This window comes from Motacilla alba, chromosome 7 (genome assembly GCF_015832195.1).
Source record: "Motacilla alba alba isolate MOTALB_02 chromosome 7, Motacilla_alba_V1.0_pri, whole genome shotgun sequence".
NCBI lineage: Eukaryota > Metazoa > Chordata > Aves > Passeriformes > Motacillidae > Motacilla > Motacilla alba.
The window spans coordinates 33076048-33100629 of NC_052022.1; the positions used below are offsets into that span (position 1 = coordinate 33076048).

The 24582-nt window shown below is 42.2% G+C and overlaps 1 protein-coding gene across 7 annotated transcripts in view; it reads left to right on the plus strand.

The window, feature by feature from the left end:
• Positions 1 to 24582, plus strand: part of DIP2A (disco interacting protein 2 homolog A) — an 84329-nt gene that overhangs the window by 56385 nt on the left and 3362 nt on the right. For 2 of the 7 annotated variants that reach the window (XM_038142134.1, XM_038142137.1), the window contains 19 exons: positions 5446 to 5582; positions 6035 to 6115; positions 6314 to 6441; positions 7430 to 7544; positions 8675 to 8876; positions 9002 to 9111; positions 9235 to 9315; positions 10360 to 10483; positions 10746 to 10867; positions 11152 to 11263; positions 11478 to 11587; positions 11697 to 11827; positions 12355 to 12523; positions 13743 to 13913; positions 15995 to 16024; positions 16443 to 16504; positions 22587 to 22644; positions 23349 to 23423; positions 23985 to 24159. In XM_038142134.1, the coding sequence (XP_037998062.1) occupies positions 5446 to 5582; positions 6035 to 6115; positions 6314 to 6441; positions 7430 to 7544; positions 8675 to 8876; positions 9002 to 9111; positions 9235 to 9315; positions 10360 to 10483; positions 10746 to 10867; positions 11152 to 11263; positions 11478 to 11587; positions 11697 to 11827; positions 12355 to 12523; positions 13743 to 13913; positions 15995 to 16024; positions 16443 to 16504; positions 22587 to 22644; positions 23349 to 23423; positions 23985 to 24159 (2193 nt within the window). Of the gene's footprint in view, positions 1 to 5445; positions 5583 to 6034; positions 6116 to 6313; positions 6446 to 7429; positions 7545 to 8437; positions 8525 to 8674; positions 8877 to 9001; positions 9112 to 9234; positions 9316 to 10359; positions 10484 to 10745; positions 10868 to 11151; positions 11264 to 11477; positions 11588 to 11696; positions 11828 to 12354; positions 12524 to 13742; positions 13914 to 15900; positions 16025 to 16442; positions 16505 to 22586; positions 22645 to 23348; positions 23424 to 23984; positions 24160 to 24582 lie in introns of those variants that run through there. The other 5 variants (XM_038142135.1, XM_038142136.1, XM_038142138.1 and 2 more) reach the window with 5 other exon arrangements.

Here is a 24582-nt window from a genome sequence, read left to right on the forward strand (position 1 = left end):
TGGCACTGCCTGTACTACTAGCTTCAGGCCCTGTCCTGACCAGCTCTGGTGTGCTTGGAGAGGATGAAATACAGATTTTTTGGAACTCTCCTCACCCCTCAAGTTTATTATGTAGTTACCAAAGAACCTGATTGATTCTGGTCATGCCCTTGGCAACTTTGGCTTTGCTATTCTTGGTCTTCTTATGAACTTCCTGCCTTGCAGAGCTGTGGTTCTGAATAAGAACCCCTGCTCTCTATTGAGCATTTACTCAAGGCAAAGATAAAGTCAAGACTCAACTTGTATGATTTCAGCAACAACCTCTTCTCTGTACACTAAAGCCCCTGATACAAATAAGAGGAGGTAGACAGCTTCCCACTCTGCTGATGAGAATTTCAGCCATCATATGCAAGTCTCATTGGTGTTGTTTAATTTTCCTTATTATCCCCAGAACCCCTTTGCCACCCCTAAAGTCAATGGTTCAGTTGTTGTTATTGAACTTAAATTCAGTAGAGCTTCTTTTTGCTGAAGACTGAGCAGAAGCTCTGCACTTCATAAAAAATTGAAGCAGAGAAGTCTCTTGGTTGTTGTGTAGCTTCTCTCAAGTTTTTGTTTTATATTAAAACCATTTGCAGTTGTTTTGAAAGTCCATTATAGATTCCAAAAAATAGTGTTTTTTCTACTTTGATTTTGTTGTCTGTTTGGGGTGTCCACACTACTGCTGTCCCCTTGAAACCTCACTGAAATTCACCTGTGCTCCCAGTGTTTTCCTTAGATATTAGGTTAGACACAGGGACATGAAGGGAGCAAGTTTGCATGCCTCTCAGGTAGTCATGAATCCTTTGGTGAACTGTCTGAGCTTAAACTCAATATTGCTGCTGTTCAAAAAAGTGGTATTAGGTGCAGGATCAATTGAAATCTTTCTTTGGATCAGTTTATCTCATGTGGCTCCACCTCTATGGTCCCCTGCTACCAAAGACCAGGCCATGCAAAACCAACACAGGGATGCTCCTGACTTTGCTGTAGGCTTGCTCTTACAGCAAATTGTGCTTGAATACACTGAGGCACAACGCTGCCTGCAGCTACTCTTCATATTCAATTGTTGGAGCTGTAGGTCCCCTGGGTTAATTTTTCACAGAGCATCTGCTCAGTGGCAGGTTCATGTCTGCCTTAGGATGTTGGAAAATTTCCCTGTATGCTTATGGCTAAATAATTTCACCTCATGAGTTGTCAAAACCTTATGAGTTTCACCTTATGAGTTGTCAAAAAATATGTCTCTGTCCTTGTGAAGTGGCTGATTGAGCAGTCAGAGGGATGTGTGAAAAAACCCTTCTCCTTTGTCAAAATTCCTTGGAGCATTGTCTGGCAAATCTAGGGGACTCTTCTGGATATGGGGGGCCACTGGCAGGTGGCGATAACACTACTATTACTTTCTACATGAGTAAGAAGCATCAAATGACTTGTCTGATTGTGTGAGGGGAGAACAGTTAAATGTGTATTATTAAGTGCTTCAGAGTGGTATGACTTGTAATTGATGGCTTTTGCTATTTAAAAATACAATAGTAAGTGGTTAAACTACTTGTAGGTTAAGCAGAATTTGGGCAACTTAATTCATCACCTCCTTTAAAACTCTGACTAGCATTGAGCTGTCAAAATCTGGGGCAGATTTACTTCAATTTATCCACATATTAAGAATTCCAGCAGAAGTTTCCCTGTACATTCCTTAAGTCAGAATATGCATTATAGATTTCATTATAAAGGATGATTCATAACTTTTGTGTCTTAAAAAATCCTCTGGAGTACGAATGAAGTCACAAGACTAGCAGCTACTTACAGGGGTGTGCTAAATGAAAAAAATTAATGATTTAAGTAAATGAATGACTTAGTTTCAAATGAGTCTGCATGTACATTCTAACAGTGGAGATACTTGTGCCTTACTTGGTAAGATTTATGCTTTCTCCTGTGTAGTATTTATGGAGGGTGTGCCCTTGTCCATTCTGGCTTGGTGTTTGGCATACAGGAGAGAGCATACCACCACCTGTTCATTGCCCCCCTGCTGACTCATGAGTCTTGCTCTTGATCTGCTTTTGGTTTTATATTTCTTTCTGAAGTCTTCATTCCATCATCTGATCCTCACTGACCTTGGAAGTCTGCCCTAGCCTTTCAAATACTTTGCGACGTAGGAGCTGACATTCCTGGATTTCATTTGGAAATGGTCAAGCCAAATGGTTTTGATCTCACTACCTGCGAAGATCTCTGCCAAGCTTTATTCAGGAACTACCTGGCTAAAAGGTCATGGATAAAATGTCCACTCACACCCTCCTTTTCTTCAGATCTTGCTTTTTTTTTTTTTTTGCGATGCTGAGCCCACCTGCTCAGGGAATCTTACTCAACAGAGCCATCAACACCAGGGTCATGTCACCTGTCACTGCTGTTTAACCCATAGGCCATTCTTGATGCCACATTCCTTTCACATTCATTATTTACCATGAATGCCCATCACAAGACCCTCAAGGGAAGCGCCACCATCCACAGAGAAATCTTCTCCTCAAAGATAGCATGGGAATTCTTAAGAGAAAATCTGGTATGCATTCCTGTGGAATTCTATTCTGGAGAATGATGTTTTACCCCACCTGTTGACCATCTTGGGCTATTTTGCATAGTTTCTATCTTGGACTGGCCAATGGCTAAATTTGGCTCCTCACCAACATTCAGTTCATTTTTTCAGATTGGATTGGTAAAGATGGTAGTATGAGTGCCAAACCTCTTTTCTTCTGCCCATTCTCAGCCTATAACTTTCTCATCAACTGGAATGTGATTGCTGTGTTATCTGTCATCTTGAAAGCATATTATAGCTTAAGTTTGAGCCTAGATATGTTTCTTAGTGGATATGTTCACTGCAGTTAAATTTGTCTCCCTTCTACTTCCCAACTAATCCTTTCCATTCTTTTACTGGGATCCTAATGTGCTTTCTTTGACCAGAGCTAACAGTCTTGAATCCAAAAATCCCAAGTCCCTATAGCCTCTAATCTTACAAAGGCTGGTTGGCTGGTTCCTAGAAGCAATGCTGCTGCAGCAGCTACTTTGTTACACTCAAGCAGAAGACTTCAGTTTGGCACCAAATCTTGGGCTTCTGCAAGATCTTCTGCAATGAACAGAACCATGTTCTGGATTGTGAGTGCATTCAGTATCTTTTCTAGAAATTTAGGGAGATGGTTCCTATTTCCCCATGGATGTCTTGTATTTCATTGTTTCTTCTGTCCATGTCTGAGCAAACATTTCCCACGTTCTGGTAGTTACCACAAAGCATCTTCACTGCAGAGGGTTCTGGTTCCTTTACTTCAGTGGAAAGAGTTATTACAGAACAACATGGTGAAACTTTCAGGTTTTTTCTTTAGATTGTGGGTTAACAGCACCTCTTTTCCACTCAGCCCTTAGAATTTATTATATTCATCAGCTCTGTGTTCCTCAGGGCTTCAGTCTGTCACACAGTGGCACAACAGCCACTGCAGAACAATTTCTCTTGGAGACCTGTGCCAGTGCACACTTAGGATGAGGTGTTGTCTTCCAATTTAAATGTCACACTTTGGATGCTCATGATCACCTCTAGAGTCTAGATTTTTGTTCATCCTCATCTAGGAAGTTGGCTTGCTTTATGCCTGTTGCCCTTTCCAGAGGAGCGGGAAGATATTCAGGTCTGCTTTGGATATCCCCATATGCTGTTTTTCTCAAGGATGAGATTTCTCTGGAAACCCTGGAAATACCTTCCACAGTGACTCTAGAGGCATTTCATCCTGGCATTTTAATATTTTTCCTAAGGCTTTATGCTTCTAGAAGAGAAGTTCTTCCTTAAGACTGTAATGCAAGGGTAGCCACTGTATATGGATCCACTATGAAATGCTGGAAAGGGAAGAAGAGAGCCTTTCCTGACCCTCATCAGTACCTTTGGTCACAGCCTTCTACTGTACAGGCCCCTGGCATTCCTCTTGCATTCCTGCTGTGCTAGTCTTGAAACATCCAGAGCTGAATCCAGTCTTTGGTAGGGGATCAGCATCGTCCTTTGCACAGCAGGATTCTCATCTCCTGCCAGGATCCTCCTTGGCAGGTTTGACTGCTGCGAGTCACCATCTGTCAGAATGTACATGTGGACTCATTTGAAGAAAGAAAGCTTTCTTAGCAGGAATCTGTGTTCTTCGTGACGTGCAGTCCACATGTACATTCCTGTCCCATCTGCTTTTCCCTTCTCTTTAATTCTTTTTCAGATGCAATGCTGTTGAGAGAGACTGAAATGGTGGTAGATGCACTCTCTTGTATGTCACACATGAAGCAGGAAAAGGAGGAGAAGCGAGAGTAGAGGCTCCACAGATACTGCAGAAGGGCAGCCTTGCAGTATAACCTGGCAGGACAGAACTGTCCCTGCTGTTAGAATGTACCTGTAGACTACCTGTATCATACATTGGTTACTGGTAAGTATTTTTTTTTTTACTTGATCAGGGTGATAGGATTGTCCTTTGGCTTCATGGATGGAACATCACTTAGGGACTGCAGGCTGATCCATTGGTTTTTCCATGTTTGTGAATGCAGTGAGGGCTGTACATTTGTTAATGCCCACAAACTGTGCTTTCTCCAGTTACTAACTCTTCTCTTTGCATCATTGTTTAAGTGTTACATACAGAGTTCTGATGTTTGCTCAAGTTATTTCCTGTAGTAATAAACTATTTTGTCAGTTGCAATTTACCATTGAGTTTTATTTTTTCCTCCCAAATTGCAAAATGTGGGGTTTTGCATGACCGATAGTTCATACTGTAGGTTTTAATTCCAGACATCTAGTTCACACATAAAATATCCAGAAACTGTACCAGAATTTGAGTAGCATCTCTTTACTTGGTTACCCAAGGTTATCATTACATGGTTCCAAACAATTACTAACTGCTAGTTGTTCTGATAGATAATTTTTATGAAACCAAGATAATTTAGAGGTTGATCTGTTTGGTAGGGTGAATAATGGTCTCACCGTTTCAGACCTAGGATGTTGGCAATTGGAAGACTTCTCTAAGGTTTGACAGTCTACCCACAGATCTATTTCACCAGCACTCCTTGGTCCATGCAGGCAGCAGAGTTGGCTTTGCCATGTTTATTTTGTATTTACCTGGGTAAATTTATTGAGATCTTTCTTCATCTTGAGTCTTAACACTGCCTCAGTCCATTGTGCCTTGGATTCAGCTGCAGCTGATGCGGAGGCTGTGAAGTGCTATAAGAAAAAAGCACTGCATTTGTGAACTTAATCTTGGAGAACAGGTTGCACAGGCTGCCAAGAAGCTAAAGTGAGCTCTCTTACATGCTATGTTTTTGCTGTAGCTGATGAATAATTGATACTAAAATCTTTATCTGTTAGTGGCAGAGCACCATGTGTGTCAGCTGCTGGAGCAGACTAACACTGTGATTCTGTGTTCTTCCTCCGTGCAGCCAGCATGTGTGTTGTAAAGGTGGATGGGACTCCTTATCTGTGTAAAGCTGATGAGGTTGGAGAAATATGTGTGAATTCAGGAGCAACTGGGACAGCATATTTTGGCCTCCTCGGAATCACCAAGAATGTATTTGAGGTTTGGATTTCTTTTTAATTGTTATATTTCTAGTATTTCTTCTTGTAAATAGACTTGTTTTTTTCCTTAAAGGTCTCCTGTGTGTGTGATTTATTGTTTGGTTTGGTTTGTTTTTTTAGTTAGTTAGAAAAAAGCCCTGGCCAGGTACTTTGCTTCATTCATAGAATCATAATAAGACCTTCTGTCTCTTAAAACCAAAAATACCAAGTCTCATCTGCAGTCAGTCAGCTGCTTCTGTATTCCACAGTCCAGTGTAGTGCCTATGTGAGCATTTAAATTTATCTTAGCTCTAAATTAACACAGTGGTCTTATGTGTAGTTACCTGAAGGCATTTCAATCTTTCTGCCCATATTTTTCCTTGCAGTGGTACCTCATTTCTTGTATTCTGGCAGTAAAGGAGTGAAAATCCTTATCAGTCCAGTGAGTGTCTGAATCCTTCTGTGTTCTTCCAGGCCATCCCAGTGACGGCAGCTGGCATGCCTGTATCAGACCAGCCCTTCACAAGAACAGGATTGCTTGGCTTTGTGGGTCCTGTAAGTGTGAACAAGCCCTCAGGGCTCTCCTTTGTCCTGACTCCCAACTCTAAAGTGATGCCCCTCAATTCAGCAGGACTTTGTCTCAGGGCACTGACCTCCTATAGGTCTCAAGAGCATTGTTACCTTGAGTCAGTAATGTATTGCCAGGCGTGAGGAGTTTTTCCTGCTCTGTTTCTAATCCTTCCTTCTTTTCAGGACTATTTGGTGTTTGTGGTGGGGAAATTGGATGGCCTGATGACAGTTAGTGGCCGCAGGCACAATGCAGATGATGTGGTGGCCACCGCTTTGGCAGTTGAACCCATGAAGTTTGTCTATCGGGGAAGGTGAGTGCACTAAAGACTTCAACACTGCTGGTTGGGCTTTGTTGCTCTTTTTTTAACCCACAGACAGTCATCAAGTGACACTGCACACACAGGAGCAATGCATGTGAACTTTTTCATGTGTGTTTTATAGGAAAGTTGGCACTAGGTTGTGAATTTGCTTGTTCCTGGTAACTTGAAAGGTAAATATTGACACCCTGCTTCATGCATAATAGATTTTAAATTACTTTCACACAGTATAAAGGTAGATCGTAAAGTGTTTGTTTAAAACTTATTTCCAAGCTTCTTTAAGACTCTCGAAAGAAGCTCATATGCTGGATGTAGAACACTTCTGTCCCCTGAGCCTTTTGGATTGCTGAGGGAGGAACTGTGCAGCCTGTTCTAAAGACCAAACCAGGCTGCTGAAGGACCCTCGGAGATAATGTGTTGTATCACCAACCTGAGTGCTCTTCAATGGTCCATGGCTCAATGTCTAGATGGAGATCAGTGACAAGTGTAGTCTCTCAGAGTTCAGACTGGGACCAGTCCAGGCTGAGGCATTATTCATATTTTATCCTAGAAGAGGCAAGCCCAAAACTAAGGTAATTCCCCAAAGGGAGTTAAGTATTTTTCAGTGCAAGCACCTGGTGGTCAGTAATTTGTCGTAGTTGTCTTCCAGAAGGGACATAGTATATAGGAGCTGCAAGTCCAGTGTGCATGATGGAGTTCTGTAGTCAAGGTTTGCACAGCCCCTACATGTATGGAACTTGCCTCTCAGATATGTGCTACATGGGTGACTGCAAATCCACCTAACCCCCAGCAGAAAGCAGTTACAGCCAGGAACCCACATGTGTTCTAAATCTTTCTGTGATTTTGTGATGATCTGGCATGAATAATGCTTGTGTGTGTAAAACAGTGCCATGAGAGGTTGCAGCCATTCCCATGTGATGATGAGCCATGCTCTGTTCACCCTGTGTTGCATCCTATCATTCTTCTGTCCTTTGTGTTTTAGGATAGCAGTGTTTTCTGTGCCCGTTTTGCATGATGATCGGATAGTGCTTGTGGCAGAGCAACGCCCTGACGCCTCAGAGGAGGATAGTTTTCAGTGGATGAGCAGGGTTCTACAGGTAGTCAGTCTGTCCTTTTCTCTTTCCAGGTGAATAAGGCTGATGCATGAAATGAGAATATTAGAGCTTTTTATTTTTTTTTTCCATAAGCAAAACCTATCAGTGTAACCACAGAGAGCTGTACTAAGATAATTTTTTTCAGGGTTGAGAATTAACAGGATTTTGTAGAAAGTAAGGCTTTCTTTTCAGAATGTTTTTTTAACTTCCTACTACTAGGATTCTCAAAGTCCTAAGGCTGATGGGTTTTGTTAGGGTTAATGCTACATGTCTCTTCTGATTTCATACCGAGAGTTACCTCTGAAAATATTCACAAGTATACTACCAAGTATCAGAACAGCCCCAAAAGCTTTTTTTATCAACAACCTTATTCTAGATCTGCAACAAGAAGTATTAAAACTTCTTCCCTTAATTATTTCACTGTATTTCCTTGGGGATGAAGGACAGGAGGAAGGAGAACTGTGGTAAATCTGCATTTGTAGACTTTAGAATTAATCAGTTCTCAGGAAGTGAAAAAGGAGACATCAATTATGGAAGACTCTGGGGACAGCTGAAGGGAAGGATCCAGAGAACAACTTAAAGGAAGTTTGTTCTTAAGAGTAAGGCAGTTGGGTAATAATGGTTTCTGTCTAATTTCAGCCTTCTTATCTTTTTGGAGAGAATATCTGGTATTGGGAGAAAATATTTTTGTTTCTCTTTTTGGAAGTGTCATAGCTAAAAGAGACACTTAAGATTTAGGCAGATGCTTCCCTCCTAAATTTTGTGAGTTTTATGTTCTACCGCGCTTTTGTGATTGTGCCATACATGCTAAATTTGCTGTGATATAACTTTGGCTTTTGAAAATCTCTGCACTTTTTGCCCACTTTTAAGAGACTTTCCTAATCCCTGATGTGCAGGTGGCATCCCCTTGATAGAGGGCACAAGCAAAGTCCTGGGTCTGCTCCTGCTCCCATTGAAGTCATGGCACAGCTTCTATGAGTTCAGTGAGTGCAGAATTGGACCCTTTATTTGCAAATTGTGGTGCAAGTAAAAATTTTAATGTTATAAATTAATTGAATTCAAATTCTTGCTCTAGCTACATCCCAGTTGATAATGTGGAATGTTTGTTTGTTTGTTTTTTAATTTCTGTGAAGGCAATTGATAGCATTCACCAAGTAGGTGTGTACTGCCTTGCCTTGGTGCCAGCCAACACTTTGCCAAAGGCTCCACTGGGAGGAATTCATATTTCAGAAACCAAGCAGCGCTTTTTGGAGGGTGCTCTGCATCCTTGTAACGTCTTGATGTGTCCCCACACCTGTGTTACCAACCTGCCCAAGCCTCGGCAGAAACAGCCAGGTGAGAAAACCAGAGTATGTGCTGGTTCTGCCAGACCTGTGTTCTACAGGGCACCTGCAGGCTGAACTGGTGCTTGTTCCCTAGGTTGTTTTTCCTCATTTTGCACTGCTCTTTTCAAAATGCAGATGTTGGTCCTGCGTCGATGATTGTAGGAAACCTCGTAGCTGGCAAGAGGATTGCACAAGCCTCGGGGAGAGATGTTAGCCAGCTGGAGGACAATGACCAGGCAAGAAAGGTGACACTGGGGTCCTGGTATTATTAAATATTTGAATTAGCTTATTCAGAAGGAGAGAAGGCCAGGAAATAAACCTGAGGTATTTTGAGTGAATTTGAGTGTCTCCTTTTTCTTCCCTTTCAGTTCCTGTATTTAGCAGATGTTCTTCAGTGGCGAGCTCAGACAACTCCAGATCATCCACTCTTCCTTCTGTTGAATTCCAAGGTAAGATGCACTTTAGATCATACTTGGAGATTAAAACCAAAGCAAAAGATTATGAGATGCTAAGAAAATTCCTTCTAGAAGTCTTTTCTTGAATTGCTGCAGATTATTTTAATGAAGCAGACAAAAGTTGCTAGTTATAAAGTAGCATACATTTTTCCACTTCTGGAATTTTATGTCATGTTTTATTCCACTTCTGGAATTTCAGTATGCATTCTGCCTAGCTTAAAACATTGCAGTAATTGCATTTCCTGTCAGAACACAACTTTTGTCATATTAATGGAAGCCATGATTCTGTCTTCATTTCTGAGCACAAGGGTTAACTGTAAGTCAGAAATGGAGCATTTCCTGATAAGAAGATCTAGAGCCTAAGTAGAGAGCCCTTGGGACAGTTTTGGAGTCAAATTTTCCAGGAGCACTGTCACATCCTGCGGGGGATATTGATGCCTTGCCCTGGGCTAGGTTCTGCCCTCAAAAAAGATGGCACATAGAGTGACAGTAACAGCCCAGGGACAAATTGGATCTGCCTTGTGCTGTGCTGTACTGCAGACAGGAGTCTTCCAGAAAGTCTGGCAGCAGTCTTTGGGAAGTGAAAGATTTGTAGGTCTCATTCAGAAGGCAAAAGAGTTGAGGACATAGTTCAAACTTTCTAACTTTTCTTTTGAGACTGCTTTAGCAAAAGAAATTGTTTCAACTTTGCTATTGTCAAATTTAATTTAATTGATTGAATTCTCTGAGAGTAAAGAAGATTCTGAGGGAGGTTTTCTAGTATGAAGCAGCCTTTCCCAGGTTATTTTGTTCAGGCAAGTTTTACCCTTGACTCAGAGACTCTGCAAAAGGAAACACAAAACTTGGGCACAAAGAAAATATACCTGTTGGTGAACACCTTTGTTAAATAGCTGAGGACTAGTGAGCTACTGTGCTATATGTTGTTCACATGTCTCCAGGAGAAACCCTTTTGGTTTACACCTTTTCATGTCAATATCCAAGTCACTGAGCTGCTGCTGTTGGTATAAAGGTTTCTGCTGTCACTTGTCTCCTGTGCAGGGTACTGTAGCCAGCACTGCCTCGTGCATCCAGCTGCACAAGAGGGCAGAGAGAGTGGCAGTCGCGCTGATGGAGAAGGGACGGCTGAACGTTGGTGACCACGTGGCCCTGGTTTACCCTCCAGGTAAAGCAACACAGCAAAACCCACAATCACACAGCGCAAGAAAAGAAGTTCTGTATTTTAATTGGGTTGGAATAATTTTTGCTAGCTCTTAAATGCTAAACATTTTAAGCTGGGTATGGAACAGCCTGTTGATTTGAACAGACACTTGTGTCAAATCTTTGCATCTTAATAACACAAATCAGTGTGTATTTTGATTTTGGGGAAAGAATTTGGCCTATTGATCTGATAAACATGGCTTTAATTTCACAAATATCCTTTCCAGGAGTAGACTTGATAGCAACTTTCTATGGCTGTTTGTACGCTGGCTGTGTTCCCATCACTGTCCGCCCACCTCATCCACAGAACCTTGCTACCACTCTGCCCACTGTCAAAATGATTGTAGAGGTAGGTATGAGACATTCCTCTCCTCGTGCTTTTGGGGAGTGGTGAATGGTTGATGCAGCCTGATTAATTGCTTTGCCACAGTCAGTATAAAATAAGTTAGAAAATAAATATTCATTGTGCCGTGTCTGAGTCAGTAATGACTTCTTCGGAAACATATTTAAAATGGTCTTTTATTGTTGTGATTTATTTTGGTTTTTTTCCAATTACTTTCTTCATCATCTGACATGATTTTGAGCATGCACTCCCTGGTTTTAACAGTGGTCTTAATGCTTTGCCTTTTGCAGGTCAGTAAGTCTGCATGTATATTGACCACCCAAGCTATAATGAAACTGCTCAGGTCCAAGGAGGCTGCAGCAGCTGTAGATATTAAAACGTGGCCCACTATTTTGGATACAGGTAGGGTAGCCAAAATGGAAATAGTTTTAAGAGTGATACATTTATTTTGCTAGACAACTGCCTGATTGAGTGGATGTGTTGTGCATTGCATTAAAATAGCTGTCCAGAAACTATAGGGAGGATCTGATGATAATGCTGTAAAGATGCGTTTTTTGTCCTGTGCCTGTTTCCCAAAATAATATGGTACTCTCTTCTATTTATGTATTTTAAATAGATGATATGCCTAAAAAGAAGCTGGCTAGTGTTTTCAGACCTACATCTCCAGATATGCTGGCATACTTGGACTTCAGTGTGTCTACTACTGGTATATTAGCAGGAGTAAAGGTACAGTAACAAGAGATAATCATGTTTTATTCCTATAAGTTTATAAAGAAATCTGTAAAACCCTTTTTCTACAAGAAGGTCCCTGAGAGGTCCTGTTTCACTCCTACAGATGTCCCACGCAGCTACAAGTGCCTTATGTCGCTCGATAAAGCTCCAGTGTGAGCTGTACCCATCCCGACAGATTGCCATCTGCCTGGACCCCTACTGTGGCTTGGGCTTTGCACTGTGGTGCTTGTGCAGGTATGCCTCTGGAGCTCTGGCTCTCCTCACATGTGCCCAGCCTTCTCTAGAACCCCAGGGAATGGGCATGGAGGAAACTGTCAAAGAAACCCAAATTAATCTTTTTATCAGTAGTTCAGAAAACACCTTTTGTGGTAAGGAAATCCATTTAAGTCAGTTAGTTACTGGAGTAATTTCAGGTTTGCAAGTGGAATTAATTGCATACCAAATTCAAGGAAGAAAGAAAAAAAGGACTTATCTGTCTGTTTCACACTGATTAAGTAAATCCTTATAAAGTATTTTGAGATTAAACTACATGTTTTGACAAGACCTTTAAGGTGTTCACTGCAAGATTAGTATGCAGTAAGAAATACTGCTAAAGGAAGCAGTTAAATATTTCTTAAAATGACTGAGCCTTGACTTGATTCAACCAGCTGCCTACTCTAATGCAGCACGTCTCACAAAGCTGCAAAATTTTTTGCCTTTTAAAACCTTCCATATGCATTAATTAATTGAATTTTCATGTTCCTATTGCTTCCTCTCCCCAGCATATATTCAGGTCATCAGTCCATCCTGGTGCCTCCTCTGGAGCTGGAGAGCAATGTGTCTCTGTGGCTGTCTGCTGTCAGCCAGTACAAAGTGCGTGTCACCTTCTGCTCCTACTCTGTGATGGAGATATGCACCAAAGGCCTTGGGACACAGACTGATCTTCTCCGGGTGAGTGGGCTTCATTTTTCCACATTCTGACATAAACATACATGTATCTTTCCAAAAATACTTCATTTTGGCTTGGAGAAGATGAGGTTTTAAGTGTGCCTTCCATTATGACTTGAACCTGCCATTACGACTTGATTTTTGGGAGTTTTGAGACTGCTGAAAGATTCAGCTTCCATGTTTCTGGTGGAAAGAAAAAAAAGAAGTCTTATTTTTTCAGTTTTAGTTATTTCTGAAAGCTCTGTGCTGCTGGATGTTTTTGAGATTTTGGGCAAAATACATAGTAAGCCTATCAACTTGTTTGTGACTGAGACAAGAAGAAACCTCCAACACCAAACAAAAAAAATCCCAAACAAATCACACACCAACAGAAGGAGAAATCCCAAAGCCCCACCAAACACAAAAAACCTCACTCAAAACAGCCAAAAGAAAAAGCCTCCCAAAACTGACCATGTGTCAATTACTTTCAGATATCACTTGATACCAAAAGGGTTAAGTTCTAAAGTGGATTTAATATTCCCCATCCTGGAAGTGTTCCAGTCCAGGTTGGATGGGGCTTGAAGCAGCCTGATCTAGAGGAAGGTGCCCCTGCCCCTGCAGAGGGGTTGGAATGAGATGATCTTTGAAGTCCTTTCCTTCCCACCCAAAGCATGTGCTATATGACTCTTTGATTCCTGACAACATCAGTTACACTCTAATACATCTATTTATTTTTGAGGGAAATTTCTCAACTCAGATTTAATTTCCTTTAAGAAGAAGGAGCATTCCTACAGCTGTAGTGACTCAGCTACCCAGGACTTCCATTGGGAATATGTGGCAGCTCCTTCACAAAAAAGTGGTTGTATTGTATGCTGTCAATAAAGACAAAAAAATCTTGTTCCACTGGACCTCACCAAAGGAAATCCTGGCCCACAGCCAGTTGCTCTAGGTTCACAATTCACCTTGAGAGCAGCTGATGATGTCTGGGACACCTAAGCTGTGCAGTGCTGCGAGCCAGCAGGTCCCTGGCCAGCCCAGCCCTGTGGCAAAATGACATTTTGAGGGTTTTTCAGCTCAAAATGCTGAGTCACTGTGTTGCAGCTACACAATGTCTGTAGTGTTAAAACAGCTCATGTCTTACTCTAGTGCTTTTAAAGGCATTCTGTTGCACAAATAAACCAGTTTATCTCTAGAGCTGCTGCCTCTGAAGTTACAGTGTTTGTTCTCTCCCCCACCCTCCCAGATGAAGGGGGTTAACCTGTCCTGCGTGCGCACCTGCATGGTGGTGGCCGAGGAGAGGCCGAGGATCACCCTCACCCAGTCTTTCTCCAAGCTCTTCAAAGACCTGGGCCTCTCTGCTCGTGCAGTGAGCACCACCTTTGGGTGCAGGGTCAACGTAGCAATTTGCTTACAGGTGAGGTTAAACTGCTTGTTTCTTACACACAGTGTCTGGGGACTTGGTAGAAAATCATGTTCAGGTGAATACATTTCTTTTTCTAAAGATCTAGAGCTCCATTGCTTGCTCGCTTCATCACCAAGTTAAATTAAGCTTTTTAATAAGTTGTTTAATATTATGTTGATTATGATAGTTTCAGTTCTCTGTGCTAATTGACCAATTGATTTGCTTTTCTAATTCAGAGGGTCAGTACTAAGAAACTTGTTTCCTTCCTACTGTGAATTAAATAAACAGCTTCCTGTACATAAATATTACACGTTACAAACAGTGCTGTTTCAGCTTTTGTGTGATTCAGATTTTGTCTTGTTTTGTATAATGTGGAATTAAATGGAAGACAGAATTTCACAAATAAGACCCAGGAAAATTAACACAGTTGGCAGGGTTTTTTTTTAATTTTTAAAGATGTCAGATGAGTATGAGCAGCATGCAAATATTTTTGTCTCACCTTGTGTGAGAGCTGGACTGGTTTGGTTTTTGGTTTCCTTTAAGTTGGGAAATTGGAAGCTTTGAGAGGGGGGACATGCCCATAAAGTACTCAGCCATGCTTGCTTCACAGTCTGGAGATAATGACATTCTGTGGGCCAGAACCACCTTTGATTGTTTAGTATTCAGTTGATAATAATCTTTTATGTGTAATTTAACCAGATGAAATCTAACTTTTCTTAATGAGGTATTTGTTTTCCAGTCAGGAGATTAAACAAACATACATACATTAAAAAAATAAATATATATATTCCAAAATTTACCTGAAAAATCAGCTATTAAGTAAGCATTGACTAGAAAGTGGGAAAAGCACCCTGGAGTTTGGAGGATGCTTGAGTTAGTAAATAAAATGCTCAGGTTTCAGATGAGGCAGTATGTAGCTTTGTCTGTGGGGAATATCTTAGAGGGCACGTGATTAAGTATGTGGAATTGTAAATTTAATTTCCAGTTTTATTGGTATGGATTAGACTCAATAAAATAGGATTCTATGAAAATTGCTACTGTACTTGTGCAAAACTTGGTTTTTCTTTTTTTTTTTTCTTCCTGGTGCCCACTAGATGAAGAAAAGCCTTTTTAGCTCTCAGAATATATTACAGTGTTCTAGGTTTCCTACAAAAAAGATATTCTGGGACACGAGTTACTTCAATATGTTGCCATTCACAATTGTTTCCTTAGTTTCTGTGGTTTCTTTCACTATTAAAGGAGAATGGTCTTGTTTAAAATCCTAACTAAATGGTTATAAAGAAATGTCAGAGTGATTTTATAAATCAGTAGGTGAAAAAACAGGAAGGGTACACATGAAATCAAGATGACTGCAGATTACGATTTTAACACTGAATAAAGTTGCAAAGTGTGAAAGAATAGCTTTGCAAATCGCCTGTGTGAATAAAAATTTTAAAAGCCGGTTTGGGATAAAGGGGTGAAAAACAGTTTTTCTGCAGAATACTGAATGGCAACATGAAAAGTACTCCAAAAAAACCCGGTGAGGAGTACAGGACTGCTGAGCAGTTAAACTTCCCATTCATTTTATGCCTTTTTCATCTCTGTTTTCCATTCTTGAGACCCTTTTTAGTGGGAGGGGTTTTCTACCCTTTTCCTCCATTCTTCCAAAGCGATACCTCCACTAGACTTTTTAAATTGGATTTAAATGAATGTAAATGGATGACCAAACTTTTGATACAAATTAGCAGGCTAAATACATGTCTTCCAGCCTTGCTAAACTGGTTCACTGAGGTGTTTCTGAAGCTGCAAACAGTCTTACAGAGGGAGAAGGGATTTATTATAAAGCAGTGTATGAGTTGCTGTAGCCTTCTTTTGTTAAATGATCTGAGATTTGCATGTTTCCAAAAGAACTACCTAAAAGTGCCAAGCTCTTAAATAATCTGAAATGGAAATTTTCTTTTCATTCTAAAACAGTGTAAGTTTTGTTTTCTGTCTTACTGTGTGTATCTTATGTTTCCAGTGCCTCTTTGTTTGTATTTTCTTTTTTTCCCCTTTCTCTCTGTTTCCCACACTTTGATGGCCTCTGTTACTTCTGTTTGTGGTCCTGCTGTCAGCCAAACAGGCTGGGCAAGCTGGCTGAACAGGTATAGTGATGCATGTGTGCTTGTCACGTCCTAAAGTCCATCTGCTTCTGCAGTGTTAGGGACTGGGCCCACGTAGGTTTGTGCTTACATCCTTTTGCACTGGCTGCGTGGGTTATAGAGCAGGTGCTTACTGAAATAAAATCCTAAAAGCTGAATTTTAAATCTAAAAATTTTACAAACTTAGACTTACCTGCACTACATACTTCACCTGTGCATTCATTGACTGATTCCATAAAAAGCAAAGGCTCTCTACAGTAGTCACTGTAGAATGGGGGGCTACTTTATTTCTTGGACATTAGGGAAGCTTTCTAAGTGTCCGTAAAAAAGAAAGAGGAAATATGTGAATTTATGTGGCTGTGAGAATGAAAGCAGGGTGTTGTGGCTTCTGTTCAATTTGTTTCTTCCTCCTTATTCTTAGGGAACAGCAGGACCAGATCCAACAACAGTCTATGTAGATATGAGAGCACTTCGACATGACAGGTACAGTGTGTGTTAAAGCATTAACTCTTCAGTGGCTGTGGAGAAGAAACTTCAGCCTCATTGCATTGGTTTGTTGAATTATCCTTGGCAGCAGCCAGCTGACTCCCCATATTATATCCTTGTGCTGTGCAATTCCAAGAAATCTGCTCCTTAACAATCCTTTAGGTAGTGGAAATAGCACAGTTAGAATCTCCCATAGTATATTTTTTTTCTTCCTTCAAACCAAAACAACTCTGTTCCTCAGCTTTCCCTGAGAGGCAAACAAAACATAGCAGAAACTCTGCAGCCGTACCAGGAACTGCAGGGAGTGGGGCAGACACGGGGTATTGGGGTAAAATGTAGTGAAAAACCCAAAGCAGAGGCAGGAGACAGCGGGGCTGGGCAGCGGCAGCCGTGCTCCTGCAAGCAGCCAGGAGAGGCTCCCTCAGAGCCAGGAGGGGTTTGTGGTCCCACATTTTCCCCTGAGGCACCCTAGAAGATGGTGAGGGTCCTTTCCAGTGTGATTGGGTGTTACTGAGGTCCCAGTTCACCGGCTGCTCCTACGAGCAAAGGCTCACTCATGGTGGAAGCAGTAAAAGGCAGAACTCCAAGGTGGCAGCAAATTTTTCCCACAGCAAGCAGACCAGTCATCTCCTCCCTGATCTGAGAGCAAAAGAGAGAAGAGCCAAGCCCAGCTCCTCACCCCCTGTGGAGCAGAGGATCAGGAATGGGACATCACACCATGATCAATATGATCCAGTGAAGCCCAGTTTATTATCCCAACAGGCTATATTTACAATAAGTTTCTACTGTTCACGCATCTCTAGCTAATACATGATTGGTTAATCCTAGCTGTCCACGCGTCTAAAATAGAATGCTGATTGCATCATCTGATTTTTCACTCGTCTTGCTGTGGTCGTCTGGCCCACCCTTTACTTCTCCTGTTTTCTTCTACTTTCTCAAACTTGCTGACAAACTTGTTGAGTCTTGCTGACTCCTCTTCTTGTATCTTCCTCAAGGATATACTGACCCGGTTTCTGAATAAGTCCATTCTCCATTGTTTCTGAACGTGTCCATTATCCGTTGTTACCAGCAGGCTGGATTGTGCATTGGCTGAATGTGGCCATTGTCTTGCAAAAACTCCTCAACCTGCAAAAAATCCTCAGCAATTCCCCGTTCTTGTTTTTGCAGAAGCCAGACTGATTTAAAAGCACGATCAATTATCTTTTGCACACAGCGTAGTAAGCAAGGTAGTATAAGTAAAATTGCTAAAAGAATGCAAAGTATCATAATGCTAAAGCATACTAAGTCCTTAAGCCAGCCTGTTATGCCCCAGGATTTTAGCCATTTGTCAAAGGAATTCTCAACAATTGTGAGCTTCTTCATATTCTCTTTAAGCAGTGACAGTTTCTTGTGAATAGATTCAGAGTGGTCAGAGAGATTCATGCAACACATCCTTTCAAAATCTTCACACCCATGTCCTTGTGCTAGCAACAAAAAATCTATGGCAGCCCTGTCCTGTAGCACAGCATGGCGTACGCTGCCTACATTAGTGGGGAGCTCATTCAGTATTGTAGATATAATGTTAATTTGTTTTCCTGCCCAACAAGCTAATCGTTTCAATTGTGTAAGGGCCTGTGATGAGGCTACTCCTGGTGAAAAAACTGAGGCCAGTATAACTGAAGGTCGATTCCACAATTCTACATCATCTCTACAGTCTGAGCCCAGTAGATGCACACTACGTTTTGGACATTGGAACTTGTGCCTGATGTTAAGCATCTGTTGAATGTTAGGGGCAAACAATGTCAATTTCCCCAAATAGCATGGTCTTCCTAATGCTTTCTGAGCAACCGCAGGCCAAGCTCTATCTCCGCAAATGAGAAAAACTCCAGGAGGTAACATCCTTGCTGATTTTTGTTTTAGGGGTACAGGCTGTGTCCAATTGTCACAGTATGCTGTGGTATTGTAATACCACGAAGAAACAGGAAGAAGAAACTATAGCAAGTGCTATAGTTTCTGGGTTTTTCTAACTTCTCCCTAATCAGCTCCTTACCTTTGTAATATCCAAAGAACAAACAATAATTCCCTGTCATTGATCCCAAAATATCCATTTCTTGTGGTTCTTGACTTGTAGTATTTAGATCTCAAGCGATTTTAAATGCTTGAGATCAATGATCAACAGATTCCATGACTCTGGTATCATAGTAGGAGATGGAAGACCAGGTTGCAAGGCACCCATACTTAGCATTACTGCATTAACGGCATGTAAATCATGTAGCAACCTCCTTTTCCCACTCTTTTTTTGGGATGGTAAAAATTGGGGTGTTCCAAGAGCTAGTGGATGGCTTTATGTGTCCTGCCTCAAACTGTTCTTGCGCTAATTGTTGGATTATGAGCAGCTTTTCCTTCAACAGCGGCCGCTGATCAATCCACACAGGTGTATCAGCGGTCCAGCTGATTTTGAGGATTGGCTGCCCTCCAGTGGCTGCTGCTAAAAAGGCTGTGTAACAATGGTAGCTTTTAGCTGGCTTAACAGGTCCCTACCAAGCAGACCCAGCTAAGTACCGGGAGTTTGCATGACAAAGGGTCTTGTCATGCAAACTCCCAGATGGAGTGAGATACACTAACTCCATCTGGGAAAGTAAAAGTGATCACTTCTCTGCTTAATTGAGTTGCCTGAGTCCCTCCTATTCCTGCAGTGCCTAAAGCAGGATTGACCAATGCCCAATTCTTAGGCCATATTGTGTTTGAAATGATGGTTACATCTGCTCCAGTGTCAATTATGAGTTTCCTAGTAACAGAATCACCATTAGGATGTGTCAAGGTTACCTGTTTGTCTGGTTTCCCTCTTGTGATGTCCATGGCCCAATATACTTCTGGTTTACCTGTGGAGCCAAAGCCTCCTGTTCCCTGCTCCTTGAAGCCTGTACAAGGGACACAAGACTTAAAAGGAACAAGTTGAGCAATTTGTGAACCTTTGGGAATGGATACAGGAGGGAAAAATGTCCTAACCATGATTTTAATAACCCCTTGATAGTTTGCATCAATAACCCCAGGAATTATATCCAATCCCTTTTTGCTAGCAGATGATCTCCCTAGCAGAAAAGCACTAAGCCCATTCCCCAAGGGTCCTTTTACATTAGTATCCATCAGGTGTACAGCAGAGACCATGATGGTAACGTCTGCTGCGGCTGCCACGTCCACTCTGGCACTCCCAGAAGTTGATCTGAGTGAGTAAAATCCTCCTCTTCCTCCATTGGAGGCTGAGCTATCCATGCAGCTCCCCGATCTTGTGTCTTGGCGCGCGGCGGCACGCTCAGATCCGTTTCCCTGCAACCGACATTCTTTAGTATTGTGGTTATCTTTTTTGCAGATGGAACAAAACTTTTTCATTGTTGCAGAGTGTCACTGACTCCTAACACGTCCAGTTTTACCGCACCCAAAGCACTTAATGTTCTTTCCTTCTGCTTTCTTTTGCAGTTTAGAAAGCAGTGGTTTTACTGCATCCTGTACTGCAGCAGCTATATAGGCTGCTTTTTGTCTTTCTGTAGTCCTAGCCATCAGTTCCAACATTTCTGTGACATCAGCTCCCTTCTTTAAAGTACCCAAAATCTGCTGAGTTTTCTCATAAGCATTGCCAAAAGCCAGCACATTAAACAATTGTACCTTTGTGTCTGATTCCAAATCAGGATGATCATAGATAGCTTCATGTAATCGGTCTGTGAATTTATCTAAGTCCTCATTTCCTCCTTGGCGAATTTGTGTGAAAGACTTAGTGTGTAACCCATGTGGAAGTGTGAGGATGGCAATATATGCTAGCTGTTGGCTCATCTGTAAGCCTTGATCAATGCTCCTAGCATGGGCAGTGGCAGTAGCCTGGGGTCCTTTGCCAAGCAACTGTTGTGCTGTTAAACCATACAGAGGGTCACCCTGAACTCTAGGTCTTGCTGCTTCCAGGGCACATTTTTCCTCCCAGCTTTTATGGAACATCACCTGCTGATGGGGTGGCATTATGAGTCTTATCAGGGTGTGAACATCAGCTGGAATTAATGTGTTAGATGCAAAAATATATTGCAGAAGTGACTGTGCAAGTTGGGATTTTAAACCAAATTGTGAAATTGCAGCCCTTAGCCTCTCTCAAATCTTCCAATCAAAAGGTTCCTAAGCTGTACCTGTTGCATTAGTAACTACAGTGAACACCTCAATGTCTTTTGAGAGGACAGTCCCTTCCACAATAGCTTCTGTAATAACTCCCTTCCACTTCCGTTTCTGAGCTGCTTCTATTTCTGGATCACATTCTAACTCTAATTCCACATTCTTAATAGCATGAGGGGGAGGGTTTCGTTTAACTGGCTCTGATCCTGTCTCAGAAACAAAATGCGAGGGTGGTAATCGCTTTCCTGATTGCCTGTCTGAGTCTACTATCATTGGCAGTTCCATTTTATCAAAAGAATAGTCTCTTTTGGGGACTGAATTCTTTTGTTGAATCACTAATTTTTGCAAATTGTCCACTAAGGATTTCAAATCCTCCTCAATAGAAGCACCACTCATGACAACATCTCCTTCCTTATCCGTTTTATTTACTGCATGTTTTGCTTCTAAGTTACTGTTATCAACAGTTTCTTCACTCTTGAGTACAACTGTCGTTTGTCTGACAGCCTAACCCCCCTGAAGAGGCAGCAGCTTCCTCATTCACGCTCTGAGCTGGGGGAGCAGTTGGTGTAATGTTCGATTCTGGTGTGGAAACTGAGCTGAAGGGTTGTGGACTGCGTGAGGGGATATCTAAGATCCTAGAGAACAGTTGCTGAACCGGAGTTATTGGAAAAGCCTGAGGCTTTACATCTGACTCAGAGGCAAGTGCTGCACAAGCTGCAGCAGCATCTTTCCTCTCTGCCTTCAGAGCCTGCAGCACTTGTATGACAGTTTTCCACAAAGTGGCATACTGAGACGCTTCTTTTGCCTCACTAACTCCAGATGCAACACAGTCCCACAGCATACACCCCACAGCTTCCCATGTCAAAATCTCAAAAGCAACCTGCGCTCCTACTATGAGATTACAGTCCCAAGCCCAGTGTATTAGTCCTTTCAAAATGGAAGCATCTTATTTTGGTTCTCTCTTAGAGAGGATATGTTGGAGGAGCTTCTGGACACCTTCCCATTTGTGTTCTGACCCCATCTCCTCCCCAGCCGCTCACCTTGATCAGGGTGAGATTCAAGTCATGTACAATTGGAGCTCCAGTCTGCAGCCTTTTCCTCTCACTGGGGCAGTGAGGATACTTTTGATCGGCTTCTCCGCTCCTCAAAGGCTGGCTCTGGTCTTTTGCACAGCAGCCAAGTTGCCGTCCTCGAGTCCCTCTCGTGCTATCACGCTGGGGCTGCCCGCATTCTCCACCAGAAATGCAGGTTGAGGATCAGGAATGGGATATCACACCATGATCAGTGTGATCCAGTGAAGCCCAGTTTATTATCCCAACAGGCTATGTTTATCATAAGTTTCACACGTCTTTAGCTAATACATGATTGGTTAATCCTAGCTGTCCACACGTCTAAAATAGAATGCTGACTGGATCATCTGATTTTTCACTCGTCTTGCTGTGGTCGTCTGGCCCACCCTTTATTTCTCCTGTTTTTTTCCACTTTCTCAAACTTGCTGAGTCTTGCTGACTCTTCTTCTTGTATCTTCCTCAAGGATATACTGACCCGGTTTCTGAATAAGTCCATTGTCCGTTGTTTCTGAACATGTCCATTATCCATTGTTACCAGCAGGCTGGATTGTGCATTGGCTGAATGTGGCCATTGTCTTGCAAAAACTCCTCAACCTGCAAAAAATCCTCAACAACCCCCCAGCCAAAATCTCGTGGTATCTCTGCACTTCCCAAGAGAAAGCCCCTCAGCTACAGGAGTACAGCCCCTGCACCTTTCCCCTCCTCCTTGGCTACATGTTTTGTCTCTCTTAAATACAGTCATTATCATCTTTTAGGCAGCAGATGGGAGAAAATTCCCTGAGAGAAAATGGGAAAAAAAAAAAAAAGAAGAAAAAAAAAGTCCTAATCTCTAAATGTTCTTAAAGCCTTGTACAAATGTATTCCTCTTATTTTCTCAGGGTGCGTTTGGTAGAGAGAGGTTCTCCACACAGTCTGCCTCTTATGGAGTCTGGGAAGGTGAGAGACAGAGTGTCATCCTTCCTCCTCACAGAATCAAGGAGTGGTTTGGGTTGGAAAGGACTTTAAAGCTCATCTCATTCTAGTCCCTGTCTGCCATGGGTGGGGGGAACACCTTCCACTAGACCAGGTTGCTCCAAGCCCCGTCCAACCTGACCTTGGACACTTCCAGAAGTGAGGTAGCCACAGCCTTCTCTGGGCAGCCTTTACCAGCCAGGGCCTCACCACCCTCACAAGGGAGAATTCTTCCCCCAACATCTACTCTAAAACTCCTGTTTCAGTTTAAAGCCATTATGACACTTGTTATGTCCTCATGGCCCTCACCTGGGTGGGGAGCCACATCACCTGGATCTCATTAAAGAATATGTGGGATGAGATTGGCTAATCAGAATATGTCCAGGAAAACTGCTTGTGATTGAGTAGTTAAGTGAAGCCAGGTGCATGACATGAAGCAATAAATTGCTACCACCAAAAAAAAATCTGAGGCCTTCATATGGTGGAAGGCATTTTCTAGGTGTGAAACGATGCTGAAGCTGCAAAACGGCTGCTCAGAGTTAGACTTACTTAAACAAGTGTAGTAGGAAGAGATGGTTGGTGTCTGTGGTGCAGAAAGGAGTAGAAAGGGAAGCACAGACTGTTGACTTCTGATTAACTTTTCTTATGGTGAATTCATTTTCTTAACTTCTGTTTGCTTCTTATTCGAGATTCTTCCGGGAGTAAAGGTCATCATAGCACACACAGAAACCAAGGGACCTCTGGGAGACTCGCATTTAGGAGAGGTAAATCTTTGGTTCTGTTGTACTGTGTTTGTGGGCAGTGATGTGATACATGGATACCTCCTGTTAGATAAATGCCTTCCTTCCCCTGAGTGGGGTGTGAATGAACCCCGCAGAGAGCTGGCACTGTGTGCGTTCCTGCACATGTGGCTGCACAGCACCAGGTGAGACCAGGGCACTAGTCTGTGTCTGCCCAACAGCTAGAACAGGTAGGGATGTACTCCCATCAGTGGGCAGCAGCAGATCTGCTGCTTGGTTTGACCTTTGTTTTATAGGCTTCTTTTGTTGTGTAATTAGATGCCCAGCTAATAGGTTAGCAGGTGTTCCTTTCCAGTAAGTCAAATGCCTGGTTAATTTTTTATGGCCTTTACCATCTCTCAGCTCTCAGTTACATGTACATAAAAGCCCTTTTCTCCGGTCAGAAGTTAATTCTTTCAATAAAATTGGCATTTTGGACTAGTCAAAATTGTCAGTGAAACAGATATTTTAAATCAATTAACAATGCTGTCTATGTCTGGCAAAATAGCCAATGTTCATTCCAGTTGGGTTTGGTTTATCCCCTAGATATGGGTGAGTAGCCCACACAATGCCACTGGTTACTACACAGTGTATGGAGAGGAAGCACTGCACGCCGATCACTTTACTGCTCGCCTGAGTTTTGGGGACACTCAGACCGTGTGGGCTCGCACCGGGTACCTGGGCTTCCTGCGCAGGACAGAGCTCACGGACGCCAGCGGAGGTGAGAGGAAACACCTGCACCTGCCCTGGGTGAGGCTCCTAGGGGGAGCTGAGCCAGCAAAGAGTGGGCTGTCCAGCTTGTTATGCTGACTCCCATCACAGAAGACTCCTGAATTAAGGAGGAGATGTTTTATCATTCAGCAGGTTCAGGACATGCAGACACCGGTGATTTTGCAGTCTTTCAGAAATTAAAGGTCTGCAGGAGAAACTTTCCAGTACAGAAAATAAATAGTTTATCTTGGGAGTTTTTTGATCTAAGCCAACATATCTAAATTTGGGAAGTGTTTATCTTCCATCTGCTCTGTTCAGATACAGAAGACAAAGCAGATATAGCTCTTGATTATCATGTACGTAAAGAAAGAAATCTCTGAACATTCTAAGGAAAGGAGTTTGAATGCTTGTAACTTAGTAACAAATGTATATT